The 22714-nt window shown below is 35.3% G+C and overlaps 2 protein-coding genes across 2 annotated transcripts; one reads left to right on the top strand and one right to left on the bottom strand.

Annotated features, from left to right (window-relative positions):
• The first annotated feature begins 7873 nt into the window (after positions 1-7873).
• Positions 7874-8528, top strand: LOC140441020 (NADH dehydrogenase [ubiquinone] 1 alpha subcomplex subunit 6-like). Its single transcript, XM_072531411.1, has 3 exons — positions 7874-8086; positions 8167-8282; positions 8336-8528. Exons 1-3 carry the CDS (start codon positions 7960-7962, stop codon positions 8462-8464), a joined length of 372 nt encoding a protein of 123 aa, XP_072387512.1. The 5' UTR covers positions 7874-7959; the 3' UTR covers positions 8465-8528.
• A 3586-nt stretch (positions 8529-12114) lies between these two features.
• On the bottom strand, positions 12115-17375 carry LOC140441019 (venom serine carboxypeptidase-like). Its single transcript, XM_072531410.1, has 2 exons — positions 16467-17375; positions 12115-12960 (listed from the first exon to the last, which is right to left on the bottom strand). Exons 1-2 carry the CDS (start codon positions 17365-17367, stop codon positions 12377-12379), a joined length of 1485 nt encoding a protein of 494 aa, XP_072387511.1. The 5' UTR covers positions 17368-17375; the 3' UTR covers positions 12115-12376.
• Positions 17376-22714: the final 5339 nt, after the last annotated feature.

Genomic DNA, 22714 nt, shown 5'->3' with positions numbered 1-22714 from the left:
AACATAAAATATAACTTTATTTTCCAAGAAAATGTTAAGCTAATTAATTATATTTAATAAATTTGTAATAGCACTTCAATTTAAAAAATGTTAAAAAAAAACATGTAAATTGAAGGATAAAGAAAAATTCAAAATATAAACAATGTAAATTGAATACTGACTTCAAACGGCTTTTCTCCACTATGTATCCTCTCGTGCCTCTCTAAAGCGATTTCTTGATAAAACCTTTTTACAAATATCACAGGTATAATTTTCCTTTTTAACAGACACTTTTTGTTTGGTTCTTTTTCGTTTGAAGTACTTCCATGCTTTTGTATGGTTGGCTTTGTGAAGTTTTAGCTCTTCTTTTGTTTCAAATTGAAGTATGCACTGAGGACATGATAAAGGAGCTTCCGGTTCTTCTTTTTTGGAATAGTGAGAGACAACATGTTGTGAATATTCATTCTAAAATTAAGCATTATTAGAAATTATGCTTAAGTTATAGTTATATGTATATAGTATGTACAGATGGTTATCAGCAATACGTGGTTTAAACTCCCCAAGCATAGATGGGGATTGAACTTTACCAGCCATAAATTATATCATTATCAACCACTGATACATGAATGTGATACAATTGCAAAAAACCTGGTTACACAACTCAATAGTGGCAATTTTTAGGTAATATGAAAAAAATTACTAGAAAACCTACACCTATATAACAAACCTCAAGGAAGAGAAATTTACCTAGTATCCGAAGATAAAGACAATGAGAAGTTATAACAGATATGGATGGGAAACATATTGGAATCTCCAGACAAGATTAATTGATGGGAGGGATACATAAAAGAGTAATTTGAATATGAGAGAAAACATAACAAGCATGAACCAAATTGTCATCAAAGACAAATATTCTCCCATTTGTTTATTAAATTTATCAGATACTGAACAAAATTTAAATATGTCTAATTGTTTCAAGGCAAATAGATTTTTTCGAAATATTGAAACATATTGACATGATTTTCATAGGTAGTAAAAACTTACTTAGTAAAAAATATCTTACTATAACATTGATATATATAAATATCTCAGAGATACTCTCAAAATACCACAGAAAATATATAACTCTTACAGTAACATCATTTTTAGTCATATATGGCCTTGTTTACCTCTTTTTCAAACTCAGCTTCACATTCCTGGCAAGTATACACCTCCTCAACTTGATGGATCATCATATGTGACTTCAAACTAGCTGCCCTTTTGAACCTTAAAGCAATACCACATATTGGGCAGTTTCTTAAGGTATTTTCAGTATGATGCACCAACTCAAAGTGTATCTTTAAGTTGGTTTCAATGTTGTAGGTAGCTGGACAATTGGTACATTTAAACTTTTTATGCCATTTTAAATGATCTGAGTGTTCTTTGGGAGTTGAGAAAGTTGCCTGACAATCTGGACATGAATATGGTGCATCTATTTTATTGTTCTGTACTACAGGTGCTGGTATTTCTTCAAGTTGATTAATCTGTGGTTCAATTTTGACAATATTTGTTGTTTCTGGCTGATATGCGCTATTCGACTCCAAGCTATTGAGGATAGCCTCATTAGTTTCATTCTAAAATATATAAGGTAGGCATTGAGGTGAACACTAAAACTTTAATCTAACTTACCTGTTGGTTTTCATTGGTAATAAGGTATATGCTTCCATCGGGCAGTACTTTAACTTGACCACAGGCATCAAATGGGATAATAAAGAAGGTAGGCCAATCAGTTTCCTCAGAGACACTGTTAACATTACTAGTTAACATTTTCAACTTATTTTACCAAATGTATATGTACTGATTTAGGTATATAAACGCTGCATTCTTGTCACAAGGTCCTTCTACAAGTTATGATAATCTGATTTAACAATTTATTGATTCAATTCTAGTTTAATTGTTTATTTTTATTTGGATAAAGATTGTAATAATAAAATCGTATATAAAACAATAAATGTGGAATATTTTTGATGGTGCCTTTTTTTCAAACGGGGCGTATGATTCAAATAAAGATATTATAAATTAAATCACCATGTCTAAAATAAAACAAAACTCTGTTTTCTTCTTCTTCTTCTTCTTCTTTTTTTGGGCTATGTTCTAGACAATTTACCCAGTTTACTTCGAGGGTAGACACTTTTTGTCTTGCTTCAGCAATCAGTGTCTACCTACACTTATATTCTTCCTTTGTTTGTTTAAGGTTATTCTACATGTATACTTGTGCTGGTTTTTTTTTTCTTCACAGGCTAAAATATTAGTAATATAACACAACAAAGGTATAAACTTTTCTCGCTCGGGGGTAGCGTCCAAGCTTTGCACACACCAGAAATGCTACTTTATAATTTAATATTAAAGGTAGAAATAAAGTTGCATAAGGTGTTGATTGTATTTTCATTAATATTTGTGAGAATTGTACAAATATTTATGGGGGTGGGAAGTTTAGTTTTAGCTAATTCGGCATACAAGTCAAAGTGTGGGTTTTGATTTAAGTGACATTCTAATAAAATATGGTTTAAGCCTCCCACTTGGCCACATTCGCAATAAGGATCATCTTTGACTCCAATTCTGAATAGATGAAGAGGGGATGAGCAATGGCCCGTTCTCATACGGATGATTGTAGTTAAATGTCTCCTACTGATATATGCGAATTTATTGAACCATGGTAGTGTGTGGATTCGTTTATTAATTTTGGCATAGAATGAATTGCTTGTGCCATATCCTTCGTACCATTCAGCTGCCCAATTAGACCAAATCTCTCTTTTCAAGTAGGGTGTGAAATTTGAAAACTCTAGCTTGATATTCATGGGAATATTCAGGGAACGACCTATATTGGCAAGTTGGTCGGCCTTGTAGTTTCCAGTGATACCAGTGTGTCCTGGGATCCATGCTAGTAAGATTTTGATATTATTGTTCCTTGCTAGGATAATTCCTCTTTTCGTTAAATACGATATATGTTCTGTATCTTTAGAAAACCCTGTTTTTTTAATTTTTTGTAGTGCACTTTTGGAGTCAGAAAAGATAATGGCTTCTGTGATATTTTGTTCCCGTATAATTTGGACTGCATGATTGATCGCAGTAACCTCTGCTGTACATATTTGGGTATGATTGGGTAGTTTAGATGAAAATGAATAGTTTATATCTGGGGAAAAAACACCAAATCCCGCATTTCCCATTGTGTCCGTTGAGCCATCTGTAAAGAATTTTTTGTATGAATGGAATTTTTTAACTAAGTTCACAAAATTCATAAGATTGAATTCATTTTTTGTAATATTTTCATTCATAATTCCTAATGGTTGAAGTTGTAGTTCCAAGTCATATTCATGGCAAGGAAGAAGTTTACTGGAATATAGGTTCTGCAAATAAGGTTGGATTTTTCTGATAGTTGCTATCAATATGGGTTTTTCCTTATTTCTCCAGTATTTATTGTCCATATTACAAAGTGCTTCTAATTCAATGATTGATTGAATGACAGGGTTGTTTTTAATGCTTAGGTTTTTTAGCAAAAATTTTGTGGTGAGCCATTCTCTTCTGTATTTTAATGGCAGTTCTCCAGACTCTGATAACAAGGCTTGGATTGGAGTTGACTTCATGCATCCTGTGATAATCCGAATACTTTGGTAGTGCATCTGATCTAGTTTCTTCAATATATATTTAGGGCACGTAGATAGGAATTGACCCCCATAGTTTAAATGACTTAGGATAAGTGCTTCATGGATCAGTTTTAATATTTTTGGGTCACTGCCCCACCATGTTCCACACAAGGCACGCATTACATTCAGTGCTTTACCTATTTTGACTTCCAGCTGGTTAATGTGTGCTTTCCATTTAAGGTTCTTCTGTAAAACCATTCCTAGGTATTTAATTTTATCTACCCACTCTATATGCTGACTCTTATAACTGATATTTCCAGGCATTATTTTGGTATTACCCCTTGTAAACAAGATAGCTTTAGATTTGCCCACAGAGATGTTCAAATTATGATTGTCCAGCCAGGCTTCAAGATTGACTAAATATTTGTTTAATTTTGATATCATATTTTTAACATTCACTCCCTTGATTAGAATTACAAAATCGTCAGCATACTGTATGACTTTAGCATTTTTGGGGAACACTTCGTGTATTGAGTAGGTATATATGTTAAATAGCATTGGACTTAATGGTGATCCTTGTGTGAGTCCAGTGCTAGTGGTATTTGGGCCATGTACTAACCCAGAGTTATCTTTGACAAACAGTTCTCTGCATTTTAAAAAGTCATATATGAGGTTAGCTAAATCATGTGGTATATCCAAATGTATTAATGTAGAGTACAGTTTGTCAATATTAACATTATCATATGCTGAATGGATATCCAAGAATATTCCTATTGTACATTCATTATTACTAAATGATTTTTGGATTTCAGATGTCAAAAAGGATAGACATTCTAAACATCCTTTACCCCTTCTAAAACCTAGCTGCAATGGTCTGAGGATTCCCTTATTTTCTATACGCCATTCCAACCTATTTTTGATCATTGATTCTAAAACTTTACCTACACAAGAGGTGAGGGCAATAGGCCTATAGTTAGTTGCAATGAGTTTATCTTTCATAGGTTTTAGGATTGGAATTATTAATGACTGTTTCCATTCAATCGGAATGGTCCCTGTACTTAAGCATTTGTTAAAAATTTGTAATAATAGTAATGATCCTGAATGAGGTAGATTTCTAATCATAGAGTATGAAATTAAGTCAAGTCCCGTAGCAGATTCCTTTTTAGAATTGATTATGAATTTGTATTCATTATAGGTAAAAGGGGAACTTGTATTGCTAGTTTGTATACTTTGTTGATGTAAATGTATACTGGGAGGAGCCAAGGAATTCAGTATCTCTTGTGCCATATTAGGATCAGGAAGGGAGTTAATTGGGCTATTACCATATCCAGCTATTTTCCTAACTTTATCCCATATTGTCTTGATTGGCGAGTTTCTATTAAGACCTTCTGCAAATTTCCTAAAATTATTCTTTCTTTTTTCTTTAAGGAATCTTCTAGCTATAGCACATTTGTTTTTTACTATTAAATAATTTTGTAAGTTGGGTGTTGATTGGAATTGCTTTGTTGCCTTAATTCTGTCTTTAATGACTTCAGCGCAAGATTCGTCCCACCATGGGATATGATACTGTTTATTAACATTTGATTTGTACAATGGGATGGACAACTGTGCAGCTTCATTTATTAGATCTGCAAATGATCGGTAGTTCTCCCCTGGAAATGATGTAAATGATGACTCTAATACTGAGGTATATTGGTTCCAATTAGCTTTTTTGAAGTTTCTGTTATTCCTTGGTGGCATGTGGATGGTAATGTTTTGGACACCAATTTTGCACATTGTGGGTAGGTGATCACTAAATCCTAGGTCAGGAATTATTTGCCATGATGATCTGGTAGCAATATTCTTAGATGTTATTGTTAGATCCACAGCTGATGATCTTTTTGGAGGTGGTGCTATTCTGGTATATGAACCATCATTTAAAAAAACTAGTTCCAGCTCATCTAATGTTTGGAAGATGTTTCTCCCATTGGAATTATTACAAGGGCTACCCCAAGCCTCATGCTTGGCGTTCAGGTCTCCCATTATTATTACTGGTTTGTTGATTTCCTGGATCAGTTTTATCCATTTTTGTTTAGATATGGTATTTGCATTAGGGAAATAGGCATTAAGTAGGTTAATTTGGAATTTAGGTAGGAAGATTGCTTGCAGTTGAGAGTTGTTATTAAATTTATTACATACAGATATTTCATAAAATTCTACTTCATTCCTAATAAGGATGGCTATACCACCATATGAATCATCTCTATCATCTCTAATTACTTGATAGCCCTTGCATCTGATTATATGGTTATTATTTAACCATGTTTCATTTAGCAATAATATGTCAGGATTGTATTCTTTGATAATTATTTTTAAGTTATCCACATTAGCATTATATGATCTCATATTCCATTGTATTATAGTCAAAGGAGTGAAAGCTTTATTTTTTATTTTTATTTTGGGCTTAGTATTCTGAAGCATCAGATACTGTCCCATCTTCCATTAACTCATAGGTTATGTTATTTGTTGAGCTGCTTTTAATTGTTTTATATTGTGATACATTAGATGAGTTAGGGTATAAGTTTCTTAGCAAGTTGTTTACAAAAGATAGTACCATCTCTTTATGTTGTGGTGGTAGTAATGACATTGCATGGGAGATTCCATGTTCAGTTTCCTTATTTGCACTGTATCCTTTTGATGTTGATGGCATTGATTGAGAATTTGTTGCCCAGTTCAATCTTCCCTCCGGATTAATTAATTGAGCACTATGTTGTTTTTTGTCATATCCTGTCATGTTTGGTTTCCTTCTTTTGGTGGGTTGAGATTTGACGATTTGGTTATATTTTGGTATACTTGTGTCATTCTTTATGGCTTCTATTCTTCTTTCTGTGATATCTATTATATTATTAGGCTTGGATTCTGTATGCAAGACAGGAAAATTCTCTTTGTTCAAAGAGTATTCCCTGTTTTCATTTTTCGGTATTTGCATGTTTGCTTCATAATATGAGATGTTAGAGAAAGACATTAGGGCTTTTATTTCTTTTTGCCTTTGGAATTCTTTACATTTTTTATCTTTAGAGATATGATCATGATTTTTACAGTGTATGCAGTATGTTTCACAATTCGAGGCTTCCCCGTGTTGGTTTTTCCCACAGTTCTGGCACTTTGGGTTCCCTCTACATTGATTATTACTGTGACCATATAACAGGCAGTTTCCACACATTAGGACTGGGCTGACATATGGAATAACCCTCATGGGTAATCCATACACAAGCACCTCCCTGGGCAGTGCTTTTCCTGTAAATGTTACGCATATGGTGGTTGTTGGTACATAGTTTTGTTCTTTTCCCTCTTCGATAATTCTCCTATTTAGTCTTTTTATGTTAATTACTTTACAGGATACTAATTTTGTTTCGATTGCATTTTTAATTTCTACTTCAGATATTTCTTTACATATGTTCCTTATTATACCCTTACATGTGACATTGTGATTTGGGATAAAGACATCATATTGTAAACTTTCCCATCTCTTATCATTCACAAATAGATTTGCCGATTTAAAATCTTTAAAAACAACACCTAACCGGTTTTTCCCTTTACGGTTAAATTTAATAATTTGCTGTAGGTTTAGGTTAAATATTGTTTTAGCAATACTTAAGATGTGAAAATTCCCTATATTTTTGTCTTTTCCCTGTACATATACTTCGAAAGGACCGGAATCATATATATTATATTGGTTATTAATTTTTTTTCCACTTAAATCAGGCGGGGGGTCAGGAGGTTTATCAGGATCGAGGTTAGTGTTAGTGGTCTCCATTTTCGGCTGGAGGAACCGTGTCGTGTATTTTATTACTATTAAGTATGTATGCGGTAGGATCGGGTTACAAACAAAGGATTATTAGTAATAGCCTTATTATCTATATATATCAAAGGAGAAACTTTGAAATGCGTCTATACACTTTGACAGTTGTTTGACGTTTTTTCAACTCTGTTTTTACAGTTTTTAAAATATCTCATATGACAAATGTCATTTACATTTTATGAATAGAGACAAAAGGACTTGGATTCATTTGGATTACAGCTTCGTACATCGTTGGATTACAGATAATATGCGTATTTTCGTCAATACTTGTATAACTATATTAATATAGTATTATAATAAAAGATAAGGAAAACTAAAATGTGTGTCAAAAAAATACTGTGTCAAAACGATACTTAATGAAAAAAATATTCTATACTTCTTTTCTGTGATTGCTATCACAGATTGCTGAACACTGTCATTTATATGTCTTGATTTTCTTTTTTTTTTAATGTCAAAAGTGTGAGGTTAAGTTACATCATTAATTTCTGATTTTTAAAAAGAAAATACAAAATTGAGATGGCCTCACAAGCTATCAGACGAGGTGTTAAAGAAGTTAAACCTATTCTTTCATTAGACCGTGAAGAAGCACGAAAAAGAGTTTTGAACTTATATAAAGCCTGGTACAGACAACTCCCTTACATTGGTTTGTATGTTTATAATAAATAGGGCTCTTCTTAGCTATATTTTAAGATAACCAGATTATACCCTATTATTTTCTTTTAGTTAACAATTATGATATTCCAAAAAATGTTGAGCAATGTCGAGAAAAACTAAGGCAAGAATTTACCAAATTTGATGATATTAAAGACATTAGGCTGATCGATATGTTAGTTATCAAGGTAATTATAGCTTATATTTAGCTAGCCATTTACTTAATTTTGTTATATTTAAGGGCCAAATGGAACTGAAAGAAGTTGTGAATGTTTGGAAACAAAAAGGTCACATTATGAACTACTTCAAAGATACAGCAGAACCAAAACCCAAAGATTTCTTAGGAAAGTTCTTAAATGGCAAAGATTAGGGTTAATATGATTGTTTTTAAATGTAGTTTGTGTAAATAATATTAATAAAGTATTAAAAATGTAGTAATAGTTCAATTAACTGCCTAATTTTGGTTTTATAAAATTGGAAAATCAAGCATTTTGATGGTTGAATTGTTTTTCTCACTAAAACTAAGGATCATGTGATATGTGATCATACACTAGTAATGTTATTAAGGTTTTGACATTGTGCTCTTGTATGTGGTGGTCTGAAGTCGTTATCATTTATTATTTCTGTTCAATCATAAATTAAAACACCTTAATTTATAATCTCACATTTATCTTCATTTTACCTACATAATTGTTATAGTCATCTTCTTATTTAATTTATTTGCCTTGCAGTAAAAACTAGAATATTTGCTAAATACTATAATAACCCCAAGCCCGCCTAATTTTTCATAAGTGCTTATTGTTCAGTTACAGGTTTAATATATAACATCTCCTCCCTCTTTAAAGATCAAGTTTAATGGGAGCTTTTACTAATCTTACGGAGCATGTTCTAATATTGTAATCTATGGATGTTTCATCTCTAGCTGGAGATGATCTTGTTTCTTCTTGGGATGTGCTCTTTTGGTTCTAATTGAACCGATTCGTGTCTCGAATTTGGATTCACTGTGAGTTCAATTGTAACACTGGCATAATACCACACACTATAGGAGTTCCTGACTTTTGGGTTGCGTCAGAATCTAGGATTCTATCCTCACCTCTGTCTTTTCTCATATCATTTGCATGTGCGAATTTTATAACATTGCTACATACTAGAGAAGTTCAGTAACTTAAAATTTTCATAATCTTACCTTTCTAATTGCGTTTGTTTGTTTTTAATATAAACACATTCATTAACTTTATACAAGGTATGACCATTGTTGATTACTGATTACCTGATTTTATGTCAGGGTAAAAAATCATCCTTATTTTTATAGATGCAAATTTTGCTGTTAGACTATGAAGCTGAGATATTTCAGAAATAGCTCAGTCAAATTGATAAAAAATTATTATAACCCTCTATTGCATGAATTTATTTTATTTTTTGACGAAATAAAATAAAATTATATTAAATTACTCTTAATAGATGTATGTAGAATTCACCGATATATATAGTTTTTTGAAAATGATCCAGTTTTTGAAAAAAAAAAATGTGTGCCCATTTGGGAACATTATGTATAAAAACTTTTATTGGAACCAATTGTCATACACATTAGATCGATGTATTGTTAGTATCCAAACTATTCCAAATTGTGAAACTTCTTAAAACAATTACTTTTAGAATGAAAGCATAAATGCACCTTACATTTCTCGCACTGGACCCTTGATTTTCCTTTACAGTTTATCAACTTACATCTTTCCCTGTTTACAGTCCAGTTTGGCCAGTGTGAAAACTGATCTGTTTGTACATATATATTGGGTCTAGGTTCAATGCATCTTCTTTTGGATGGTTGTTCGGGTGTAGAACTTCTAGGACGACCTACTTTTCTTTTTTGTAAAAGACCACTGTTAGTTAGTTGTTCAGCTAGAATTGTTTTGAAATTCAGCAGTGGTATAATCTCTTCAGTTTTTCCAATTTGTTTTTTAATTCGCCTGTCTAATAGCCAAGCATTGACTACTGCTACATCCAGCATATGATAGAAAATACGGTGGTACCATTTTTTACTTTTGATTTTGATTGGATATAATCCCAATAAGGAATCTTGCAGATCCACACCGCCCATGTGCCTGTTGTATTGTACAATGTCTGGGCAATCAATTTCTTTCCTAGTTCTTTTGGTGCGAAAGAATCTTTCCACTTTGGCTGTTGGTTGAGTTCCACAATAATCTGACAGTAAAGACACAATTTTGTTGTCACACCACTGGACTGTATGTATTGCAGTATTCTCATACGTGCCAGAGTGTTCCTGAATGCTACCCCTTTTAATTTTTTAATTTCCTTCTTTTGCCAACCTTTATAATTGAGAATTCGATTTGTACGGATTGTTGCGATAGAATGTATGCCTCGTTTTGACACCAGTGGTATGCTTGAAAAATAATTATCATAGAAGAGTTTGTGATGTTTATTGGATGGTACTTCTCTGCTCAACCGAACTACAACATTACTAGCAGCTCCCAAATTTACTTCATTCGGTAATTCTGTGTAACCATCTTTTCCAGCCAAAATTTCAAAATTATATGAAAATCCTGAGATTCCTGAGAGAACCCACATCTTGTATCCCCATTTATGAGGCTTTTTGGGATTGTATGTCTTCATGCTCGAACGTCCTTTGAACGATATAACTTGTCCGTCACAAGATAAGTGTTCTTCTAAAGGTATTTGCAAACACGATCTTTTTATTTGTTCAATCAGAGGCGCTATTTTGTCAAGATTGCGCGTATTTTCTAAATTATTACTAAAATGAAGAAACCTTTTGATTGTTTCAAAACGATTGATAGGCATTACATCTGCAACTTGTGAAATTCTTGTTGTCGGAGCCCAATAGCGTCTTGTAGTAGGTTGTCTTATTAGAGACATCCACAGCAATATCCCCATAAAATTTTCAATTTCTACAGGACATGTGGTAATTGGCTTTTGTGGATTTGTTTGAGCGCTGTATATTCAAGTTTGTCGAACTACCTCAATTATAAAATCTGGTGTCAAAAAAAAACTAAACAATTTGTAAGGAGAGTTGAGCTGCAATATGTTGATTGGAAGTAATTCACTACCTTCAAAAGTGCAGTTCATCTATATTTCGCACAGTTTTTGAAGGATGCCATGTCATTTGACTTTTTTTGCTAGATTTTTGTTTAGTAGGTAGTTCAGTATCCGAATCATCGGTTGATAAATTATCATCTTCATTATCAGAGTCTTCTTGACTGTCAATGATTACTCTGGGCCGGGTGGTTTGTGCAGCTAACGGCTCAACATTATCTTCATCAGATAGTTCCGAATCTTCACTTTCAGATGGAATCTGTCGTAACTTATAGGGCTGAATAGTTTTTGCTTTATTGTTGTAAAACGATGTTGGTGGAATACTTTCAAATTCATCCATTTTTTTTCTGAAAAAGAAAGTTTACTTCAGGTTTATTCAAATTAATTTATTTAAACCAATAATGCATTAAATAAGTACCAACTTGATAAAAACAAGCTATAAAATATTAAATTTTTTCAGTTTCAAAATTTACTTTTAGCACACAATGTTCCCGTAAGGGAACAGTAATAACTTGGGGCAAATTCTAACAACAACAAAGTAAATTTATTATTTCAATATATCAGTAGATCCTTACAACACTTATAAACGCGTATATAATTTTTATTTATCAAACTTACCTTATTTTTAGCTGATATTTGAAAATAAAATACACGTGCTAAACAAACAACTTACTCGAAGGTCACTTCAAACAAAACTGCTATTTATTGAAATAACCGGTGGGTATATCGGCAACACACAATACACATCTAAGAATGAACGTTCCCAAAAGGGAATAAGATGTGTACGCGCTTAAAATTGTCGATAGCAAATACTCATGGAAATTTTATATATTGAGTTCCCGTTTGGGTCCATTATGCAATAGAGGGATAAAATTTTTGAAGAAACACTAACAAATGTAGGGGACTGTCTAGTTCTACTTTATCTTACATATGTCCACTAAAACATCTATAGAAAAGCAAACTTAAGGATCTTTATTATTTATTTATAAGTAAAAAAAAATGTAAAGATAACTTATAACTAATAGTAAACTTCTTTGCTAATTACAAAGTAACAATTTTGCACAATATCAGTACAATTTTTATATTAAATAAAGCAACTGTTTTTGGCTCTAGTCACTAGTCTTTAAAACAATATTGTCAATAGTATGTTTTGAACACATTCAACTTCTTACTCTTGGTGATGTTGTATAAGAAAGTCCACATATTTCTTATTCTAGTGAAGTTGATTCTGTGTAAAGCGTGTAATTAGATCCAGTGCTGCCTTCGGCTGATCTTCAGGAACCAAATGCCCAGCGTTTCTAACCAAAACCTCTGTCAGGTTTCCAGCATGCTTAATATATCCGGCTAAATCATCACCCACGTACCATTTCTGCCTTTGTGCAGTTTTGTATTCGTGGGAAGAACTGAAATGCAAGTGTTTTAAAAAGTTCTCAGTAAGGGGATACGCTACTATTATATCAAGTTGTCCGTTGTAAAAGAGAACTCTGATGTTGCTGAGCAGCTCCGAAATCCACGGGGTTATGGACTGCATCAAGTCCAGGACTAGATTTTCCTCGACTTCTACTCCATCGTTGTATTTAAGGTTGCCTACGTGAATGGCTTTTCGAACTTGCTCACTTTCCAAGAAGTCAGTTAAGTTTGACCCACCTGAACCCTTGTCATGTAAGTAATTATAATAAGAACTGAATCCAGTTATATTTTTAAACAAAGTGTTTCCTCCGTTTAGGTCTCCATTTAGAAGATCGTCAAATTGTTCAAAAGCTTTCTGGAAGTCCTTTTTATGGATAGATTGTATGACTAAAAAGATAAATAGTTGTTAATATAATATGTAATATCTTTGTATACAAAATTAAGGTTTTTTTTTTTGTATTTTCACAACATTTATGTTTAATTTACTACAGTTTTTGACATCGACTGATATTTATACATTTAGGATAAGATAAGGGCACTCTTTTGTCCTGAGGTTGAGAAGTCAGCCTCTTAATAAGAAGAAACTAAAAAAAGAATTACAGAAAATGAGGAATACCCAAATAATTTTGAAGCTGGATATGAAAAAATTAAAGAGTTAGCTTAGAGATGTTGCCCAAGGGGAAGAAGAATGGGCACCCTCCCATACTGATGGACAGATAACATAAAAGTTAAAAAGACATTACAACGAATTAAGAAGAAAACTCACCAGAGGCAGCAAAAAGAACTGACTAGTGGAAAAGTAGGACGAAAGACTAGAAGTCTTAGAGAAAGAACTAACCAAAAAAAAAATCAACAGCGAAATTAGAAGGTGCTGGAAAGAACTAAGCGATAGCCTGGAAAGTAACATCTGGGGGCCGCATATGAGATTGCAGCAAGAGAACTCAAAGAAAACACCTTCTTTAAGAGAGGACAGCCGCAGAAGAGAACTAGCAGAAACACTGTTCCCGCAAAGAGTGGAGGAAACCTTCCAAATAATTCCTACAAAGACACCAACACATATCTTCACATTGGAAGAGATAATGGAAATAGGAAGGGCACTAAGACAGGGAAGGCACCCGGACCAGTAAATCCCAGAAGGTTAGTATTAACGAAAAGGCTGAATGGGTGAAAAACATAATGGACGATCACCTTAGAAGACAAAAATTCGTATATTTTATCCTCATCCCTAAACCTTTGGAAAGAAATGGAAGAACCGGATGGTATTCCGACAGCTAATATGCTTGCTAAATACACTAGGTAATTATTCGAAATCCTCATAAAGTCAAGGCTCAAAAAAGAAATAGAAGAAAGTGAAGGCCTGTTGGACCGCTAGAATATGGGTTTAAAAAGGCAGATCTGCTATTGACGCCATAAACAGGATAGTAAGGGAGAAAGAAGCATAGGGATAGGTGCAAAATCATCAGATTATTAAAAGAAATGGAAATATTCCCTTACCTGCTGAACTTGGTGAGAGATTATTTCACAGACAGAAGCAGTAATATAACTAAGGACAACACAATGAAGACATCTGCGGGAGTACCACAGGACTGCTGATCTGGAATGTACTTTATAACTGGAGATAAACCTAGGAAAGGTATCACAGCTCTTGAACTAGTTAGGATGTGGGTAGAGGAGAGAGAACTGATGCTGGCCACACAGAAGACGGAGGCCATAATCTTCAAATGCCCAAGAGCGAGAGAGCACATCTCCTTCAATTTGGAAGGATAAAGTATTCTACCTTTCAAAAAAGTCAAATATCTGGGCGTAATACTGAACACCAAACGCGAAAAAGCCAATCAAAGAACAGCGTTAACAAAAATCGTGTAAAACATGGGAGGTCCAGAGACAGGTACAAGAAGAATTCTTATGGAGGTGGTCCACTTCACCAAACTATACTCAGCACCAGTATAGCAACAGGTAATGCGTAAACAAAAAGACAGGAAAATTCTGGAGAAAGCTTAGAAAAAGGCCCTGTTGAGAATCATCTGTGCATATAAGATGACTTCGACAGTTGCCTTACAAGTAATAGCAGGGGTGCTAGCAATTTACCTACTAGTGAGGGAAAGAGCAATCAGGTATAGCATGAGTGAAAACTACGAAGCACATGAGAGAGGAGTGACCAACGCGAAATTGGCAAGAAGAAAGGGAAATCGAAATTTGGGCTGAATGGATAAGATCGCTCATACCGGACGTAAAAGACTGGGTAGGACATGGCTATAGGTAGACCAACAACCGCACACAGTTTCTCACGGGCCATGGCTCCTAAAGATAGGGAAGAGACTGCAGAGCTATACGAAAGGGTGGGCGAATAATCTAATGGAAGTGGCGGAAAGAGAAGAAAATGAATATAAAGAAATTCTGGTAGCAATAACTAGAATAATAAAAAGGAAAGAGATCCTAGAAAGGAAAAGAAAGCAGACATAAACGCTTAAGGGGAAGAAAGGAGAAGAGAAGAAAGCCGCACGCGCATGTTAGGACGATCTAAACAAGACTAGTTGCGCGTGCGTGGCTGAGGGTAGTTTTAGTTGGTAGGGAGGGCATAATAAAAGCCCCCGAGGACACGACTTCCAAGAAGGGAAATGCACTCGGGTGTATGCATCATCCGCGGAGATGATCAACATGGTCTTCGCCTGGAGGACAATACAAGAACCAAATAGATTATATTCGTCACTAAACGATGGAGGAGCTCAATAATCAACGTGAAGACAAAACCAGCTGCAAACTGTGGTTCCGACCACAAAAGGTTACAAGCAGATTTTCGCATTAAGTTACACAATGAAATAATCAGAAATAAAAGACAAAACATCCGTAAAAGTTTAGAGAAGCATTAGCAGAAGCTGACCTACCAGTGACTACCGTAGACCCCGACAAAACGTGGGAATACACAAACAAATGGATCACTGAATATATCAACAATACTATTCCCAAAGACAAAACAGCTAGGAAAAAACATTGGATGACCGAAGAAGAAAGACGAAAACAAAGAAACGGCACATCAAATTCAATACAAAAAGAAATAGAGATATACACTATAAATATAACTATAAAACACTTGTGCAAAAGGGACAAAAATAAATATATTAAAAACATATGTGTATAACTAGAGGAACATGCTAACAGCCAAGAATCTAGAGAAATTTTCTCAAAAGTCAAGTATCTAGCAAGATAATTCAAATCGCAGACACAGATCATCAAAGATAATAGTGGAAATACCATAACAAACCCAGACGGTATTGCAGAGTTATGGAAAGAAAATTGCGAAATACTATTCTTTAACAAAAACTCAGACAATAATACAGAGAAAAGAAGTTATGAAAAAGAACTTCAAATATTGAAATCAGAAATTGAGGTGGCAATTAAAAAGCTAAAATTTAGAAAAGCAGACACACTCAGAGAAATGGAAGAAAGACTCAATTGGTACGTTCTTTAGAGTATTTTACACCAACAAAAAAGGGTGGATGAACTAAACGAATGGTAAACGGTATATAAGAATACGTAAGGCAATAATTATTATAAAAGTGATCAAATTAAAATGATTTAATCCTAAATAGGAAAAATGTCGTGCCATGTTCGAACCCTATAGTAAATACAGGTCCTATCCTAAATTCTTATAGAACATTGATTGCTTCGCATCATTCAGCAACGACAGAGATAATGAAATTTTACTCTAACAATACCGTATAATAAAGAAGAAGAAAGGGAACAAACATAATTGAAGTGATGCAGCTACGTTAACAAAATGAAACAAGAATTTCAAGACAAATTAATGAATATAATAATGTTGAGAAAAAAACAAAGAGGCTAACCAAGGAAAAGTAGATAGATTAAATAAAGGATATAGGAAAAGTACTTACTTTCTTTTTCCAAAGTATATATTTCTTCCTTCTCATTACTATCTGCCAATCCTATCTGATACAGATAGTCAGAATAAACCAATTGATGTACAGGATCGCACAAACCGTTCCCAATAGCCATTCCTTTCAAGTTAATTTTCAACTCTGCCTCTTTATTCTTCGTGTAAATAGCATACGATGCTGCTGGAACATATTTTCCGGCGTAAGACTCGCCCGTAATGAAAAAGTCGTTCTTTTGAAGATCCGGAAATAGCAGGAAAAACTGACGTATAGCTTCATAGAGATCTTCCCCGACTTTGGTTTCATTTTGTGCGAAGCCATTGTTAGTAAAACTGTACCCTGTTTGCACTGGATTGTCTATGTAGATTACTGAATGTGTCTTGTGCCAAGAATAAGGATTGAATGCTAGATTTGGAGAATTGTTGTATTTGAATGGTCCGTTTTCTTGAAATATGGCGTACAGAGAAGAAGCGCCGGGACCTCCTTGCAACCACACTAAAACAGGCGCTTCTTTGTAGTTAGTTTCCGCTGGGAAAAACCAAAAGAACATGTTTGAGTTAAACGCTTTATCGACGGTAAAAAATCCGGAATACGACTTTACGTTCTGGAAAATGTCGGACGGAACTTCAGCCAATGATTGAGCTTGTTCTATTTGATTCTTCTCTATGTACGGCGTTAAAATTAGCGGATCTTCTGTAACACGTACATTCCTTTTGATGTTTTTTGGCTTCAGTTTTGGATAGAACGATGAGAAGGCTACTTCTGCATCTTGTATATAACACAGTAGCAAAAATGTTGCTGCAACTGCTCTAAACATCATTTCTAGACACTGGTTCGAGTACAAATAAAAGAAATACTTGTGTGACCTACTTTGAATTATTGACAATCGTGATTTGATCATAAAAAATCTTAATTCATGCTAAATGTATTTGTAAATAAGTATCCACTTAACGCTTCTTTGAGATAAGACATTCCATTAAAGATATAGATATCGATTTAATATCATAAAAATGACAGGAAATTGTGATAAATACAAAGTATTTTAATGATTTTAAGACATAAATAAAAATTCGACCACGATAACCTTTAAACCTAGTTTCATTAATCTCCAATTTATAATTCACTTTAATAAAACTTTCACTAAATCATTTTAATATGTTTGAAGTATTTCATAAATTGTAAAGAGACCAGAGCAAAGAAGGAAGTAAGGTAAACCAACCTAATAACGGCCCAATTAAGGAATATTTGACTTTAGATGTAAATATTAAGCAAACGAAATAATAGAGAAAACGGATTTAAAGTGTATGATAGCTTGAGGTTTTCTTTATCAAAATAATTAATAAAAAAATAAAAAATGTGTTTTTTATTCGCAAAAAAAAATATTTTCATTAAAATGCAAACACCTGAGATACCACCTGAGGCAGTGAAGGGTCTAGAACGGGCGGAGCCTGCGTGGCTTCTGGAACACATGAATGCACTGCTGGAAGCACAAACCTTTCCTGAGCCTTGGAGGACATCGAGGTTAATACTGCTTTCCAAGGCTAGGGAAAAGTATTGCCCCATCTGTCTTCTTCCATGCATCAGTAAGCTGTATGAAAGGATGCTGTGAGTACGCCTAGACGACATAATTGAGAGGTCAGGTGGTTTATCTCGGAGGCAATTTGGTTTTTGTAAAGGAAAACGCACGATTGATGCAATCATGAGTGTACTCGAAGCATTGCGCAACACAGGGAATGAACGTCGCTGGGCGGCCATGCTGTTGTTTGATGTTAAGAATGCATTCAATACGCTGCAGTGGAACGAGGTAATGAAGGCAATGGAGGACAGAGAATGTCCTGGTTACCTGATGAATGTGGTGGCCGAGTATCTGTCCGAGAGAAGGATTATGGTGAAAAAGGGCACGATCATGGACGTGACGGCTGAAGTACCCAAGGGATCTGTCTTGGACCCGACTCTATGGAACCTGGCATATGACGGAGTTATGCACTGTTGTACACGGAGAGGGTTTAATCCCCTTCGCATTAGCGGATGACCTCGCTGTACTGGTAGTGGCCTGGGATGAGAAAGATCTCAAATACCGGGTTCGGAACACGGGCCGCGTCGTAAAGAAATGGATGACGCAGCACGGACTGAAACTTGCGGCAGAGAAAACCAAAGCCATCATTCTGAAGGGGAAAAGGAACAGGCAAAGTGTTGAATTACAATGTGCGGGAGCATGTCTCCCACCCAAGAAACAAGTAAAGTACCTAGGAAAAGGAAAATGGGCGGGGCACGTGCGGGAGGTGGTCCGGAAGGCTGCGAATAGTGCGACTGCGTTGGGGAGGATGATGCCTAACATTGGGGAACCCAGATCCGAAAGGACGAGGATCTTACACGGTGTTGTACAATCGATCGTCCTCTACGCGGCACCAGTCTGGAGCGAGGCGGTACAGATAACGGCCTGTAGGAGGCTCATGATACAAGTGGACAGAACAAGTCTGTTGCGAGTGGCATACGCCTACAGGACTGTGTCTGCGGTAGCCTTGTGGACCATCACTGGATGTGTTCCGTTGCATGTTTTGGCGGTGGAAAGAAAAGAGCTCTATGAGAGAAGAGGCCCAAACCTTATTATGGCCGAGAGAAGACAGGAAAGGGAAAAGTTAATTGAAAGATGGCAAGAAGAATGGAAAAACACGGAGGATGTGGCACAGTAGACGAAAATGCTGATCCCGAACATAAGAGATTGGGTAGACTGTGGCCACAGGCGACTGGATTATTTCGTGATGCAGGTGCTCACAGGACACGGGTATTTTAGGGCCTACCTCTCTAGGTTCGGAAAGGCTGACACAGATAAATGCCTATACTGTGGACACTCGGACACTGACACATACGATGTTAGATTGCAACAGATGGATAGTAGAAAGAAAAGAAAGGAAAGAGAGAAAGGTGGGAATTTTGTTACAGTGAGGGAAATGATTGGGAGAATGATTGAAAATAAATCAGGTTGGACTAACATAAACAACTATATCCGTGCAGTGATCAAGCAAAAAGAAAAGGAAGGAAGACAGCCGGACCAATGGCAAAGGTAAGAGTGAAAAATGCTGGAAGTTGAAGCTAGAAAAGTGGGTCACACTGTGTGAGTTGGAATGCGTGAGTCAGACTGTGGGGAAGGAGGAAATGCCCGTCTGGGAATGATGCCGTACTAGGAGCGATGAGAGTCTTCCACGCGTTACCTGGAACGAGACAGGGAGCCTCCTTGCTAATGAATGGAGTATGGATGTGGATAAATGGAGAATGGCCTTACAGCGGCCATTCCGCTTCCGGATCGCTGTATGATAGAGGAGGGTCTGGTATAGCAGGTAGGCGTTCGCCGTAGACTCGACGACGAAAGGGAATTTTAAAGTACCTCGGGAACTATCGCCGAGAGTACGAAGAACGAATCGTGCACTAAGGTCCTGGACTGATGGACTGAGATGTCTTTTGAAGATTCCAGACCCCCTCTATAAAGACGAAAAAAAAAAGATTAGGTAGCTACTAAAATTGTGCCCTAATACCGGCCTAATCTATTTTTGTAGATTCTACTTTGTTTTGGCCCAAAAACTAAAGTGTTTTGTAAAAAATACAACTAATAACCATTTCTAATGAGAAACTACTGCATGTAGATAAAAAAATATTTTCTGTAATCATTTGTAAGCAAATATTGTAAGCAATGAATTTCTCAATTCTTACCTAAAACACTAAGGATTGACGACCGCTCTCCACTGATTGCGTCGCTAAATTAAATCGAACTGACTAAAACAAAAGCTAGAATATGTCACCCAACCATTAATATAAAAAATGGCCTAATAAATTTCTCACTAGGATACACATGCGCCGTAGTATTAGGTTGAACAAATTAAATGTATTTACAAAAGAATTTCAAGTTTTTTAATACGCCGGATTTACATTACGAATTTGTATAGGCCGTTAATAGGTCGTTTTATTATTATTTATTACCTTACATGTATAATAATTATTTATTTTCGTTGGTATATATATTGCAACAATTACCAGTGAAAACACAGGAGAACGAGAGGTTGAAATACGAATACTGGCGGGGAATAAATCATTCTTTGCCATTCAACATCTAATGAGGTCAAAGCTTCTCTCAAGGCGTGCCAAAATCCAAATGTACAAAATCATAATACGACCAGCAGTGACATATGGAAGTGAAACATGGACATTGAGAAAGAAAGAAATCAATAAGCTATTAGTATGGGAACGTAAAATCCTGCGAATTATATATGGTCCTTGCAGGGACAGCGTGACAAATGAATGGAGGAGCAGATACAACAATGAAATACAGACTCTCTTCGGGAAAGGAAACATCGTAAGATACATAAAAGTCAATAGATTAAGATGGGCAGGCCACGTGGTACGGAGTGATGACGACAGACTGATTAGCAATGTGTTTTGGGAAAGACCAGATGGTAGAAGATCGACAGGAAGGCCTAGAAAAAGGTGGAAAGACGCAGTCAGGGAAGACCTGGAGAAGATGGAAGTAAGGCCATGGGAAATAATAGCACAGGATCGGAATCTCACGAAGAAACGAAATTCGCAAAGAACATGGATTATGAATTTGCGTGCTTGGAACATACAAGGAATAAGGACAAAACAGGAGGAGGTCTTCCGTGAACTGAGTAAGATGAAACTAGACATCTGTGTATTAACTGAAGTAAAGAAAAAAGGAAGAGGAAATGAAACGATAAATGAATACCTGCATTTCTATAGTGGCGTAGAAAAGAGCGAACGAGCTAAAAGGGGAGTGTCTATAGCAATACATCAGAAACTGAAAAAATGTATTAAATCATGGCAAGAAATAGATGAAAGAATTATCCTCATGGAAATTAAGAAAAATGGCCATGAAATAGTGGTAATTGGAACATATGCACCGACGGATGACTCAAGGGTTGACAGCAAGGAAGAGTACTTTAACGAGTTAACAACTGTTCTAGCCACAATTAAGAAGAAGAAAGAAATTTGGATCCTAGGTGATCTTAATGCAAGAACCGGAAAGAGCTCCAACAGTGAAATAATAGGGAGATATGGAGAAGACATTCTGAACGACAATGGTCAAAGATTAATAGATTTGCGAGGCACATTCTTTGAAAATATTAAATGGTTTCTTCCCCCATAAGAATATACATAAATTTACATGGACGCAGCCTATCAGGAATTTAAAATCAATAATTGACTATTTCATTCATCGTAAAGATTCTAAACTAAAAACGAAGGACGTGAAGGTGTTTAGAGGGCCAGAATGTGGAAGTGACCACCATATGATTATTGCAAAAGTAATGGTGACATTTAAGAGAGAACAATCAAATCACAAAAATGATTAAGTAACAGACATAGGAACAACCAGAGAAAACATAAAATATAACCTGGAAAGCTTTAAACAAGATTCGACAAAGTTCTTATATAAAATTAGAATAGCTCAGAAAATAAAAAATATAGAAACAAAGGACTTAGACCCTCAAAGTCTGTATGAGGTAATTAAAAAATATATTCATGAAGCGGCAAATGAAGCACTGGGAAAAGTTGAAAATCGGAAAAAAGAAAAACCTGAATGGTTGTCAACGGAACTAGAAGAGAAAGTTCTCAAGAAAAAACAAGCATATCACATATGGCTTCAATCCAAAGATCCTCAAGACAGAGAAATATACGCTAAATGGAATAGAGAAGTTAAAAAAGACGTGGATAAGGCGAAAAATATAAACTGGGAGGCTAAGTGTGATGAACTGGACAGATTTATGGGTGGAACAAAAGTGGCGCAAGCTTGGAAAACATTAAAAAAGTTTAGGAAAAATGAGAAAAATGAAGACAACATTTCTCTCATAAAGTTAAATGAATGGGAAAAATATTGTACGAAACTGCTGAAAGAGGATAGAGTAGAGTACAGATGGGAAAAGATAAGGGAATTAATAGACAACAGAAACGAAAGACAGGAAATCCCTATAATAACATTATCTGAATTGACGGAAACCTTAAAAGAGGTTAAAAACGGAAAAGCCGCAGGGCCTGGAGACATTCCCATAGAGCTGGTTAAATATGGGCCGACTGCACTTTTAGAATTAATAGTAGACCTTTTCAATAAATGTATGTGTGGAGACCAGGAAATTCCTAAAGATTGGAATAAATCTTATATAAGCTCCATATATAAGAGAGGGAATAAAAGAGACTGTTCCAATTATAGAGGTATTAGTGTGACGAGCTCTGTGGGCCGGTTG

Source organism: Diabrotica undecimpunctata, chromosome 5 (assembly GCF_040954645.1).
Source record: "Diabrotica undecimpunctata isolate CICGRU chromosome 5, icDiaUnde3, whole genome shotgun sequence".
NCBI classification, from domain to species: domain Eukaryota; kingdom Metazoa; phylum Arthropoda; class Insecta; order Coleoptera; family Chrysomelidae; genus Diabrotica; species Diabrotica undecimpunctata.
Note: the sequence above shows the minus strand (reverse complement) of the source record. Positions and strands in the feature narration are given on the sequence as shown.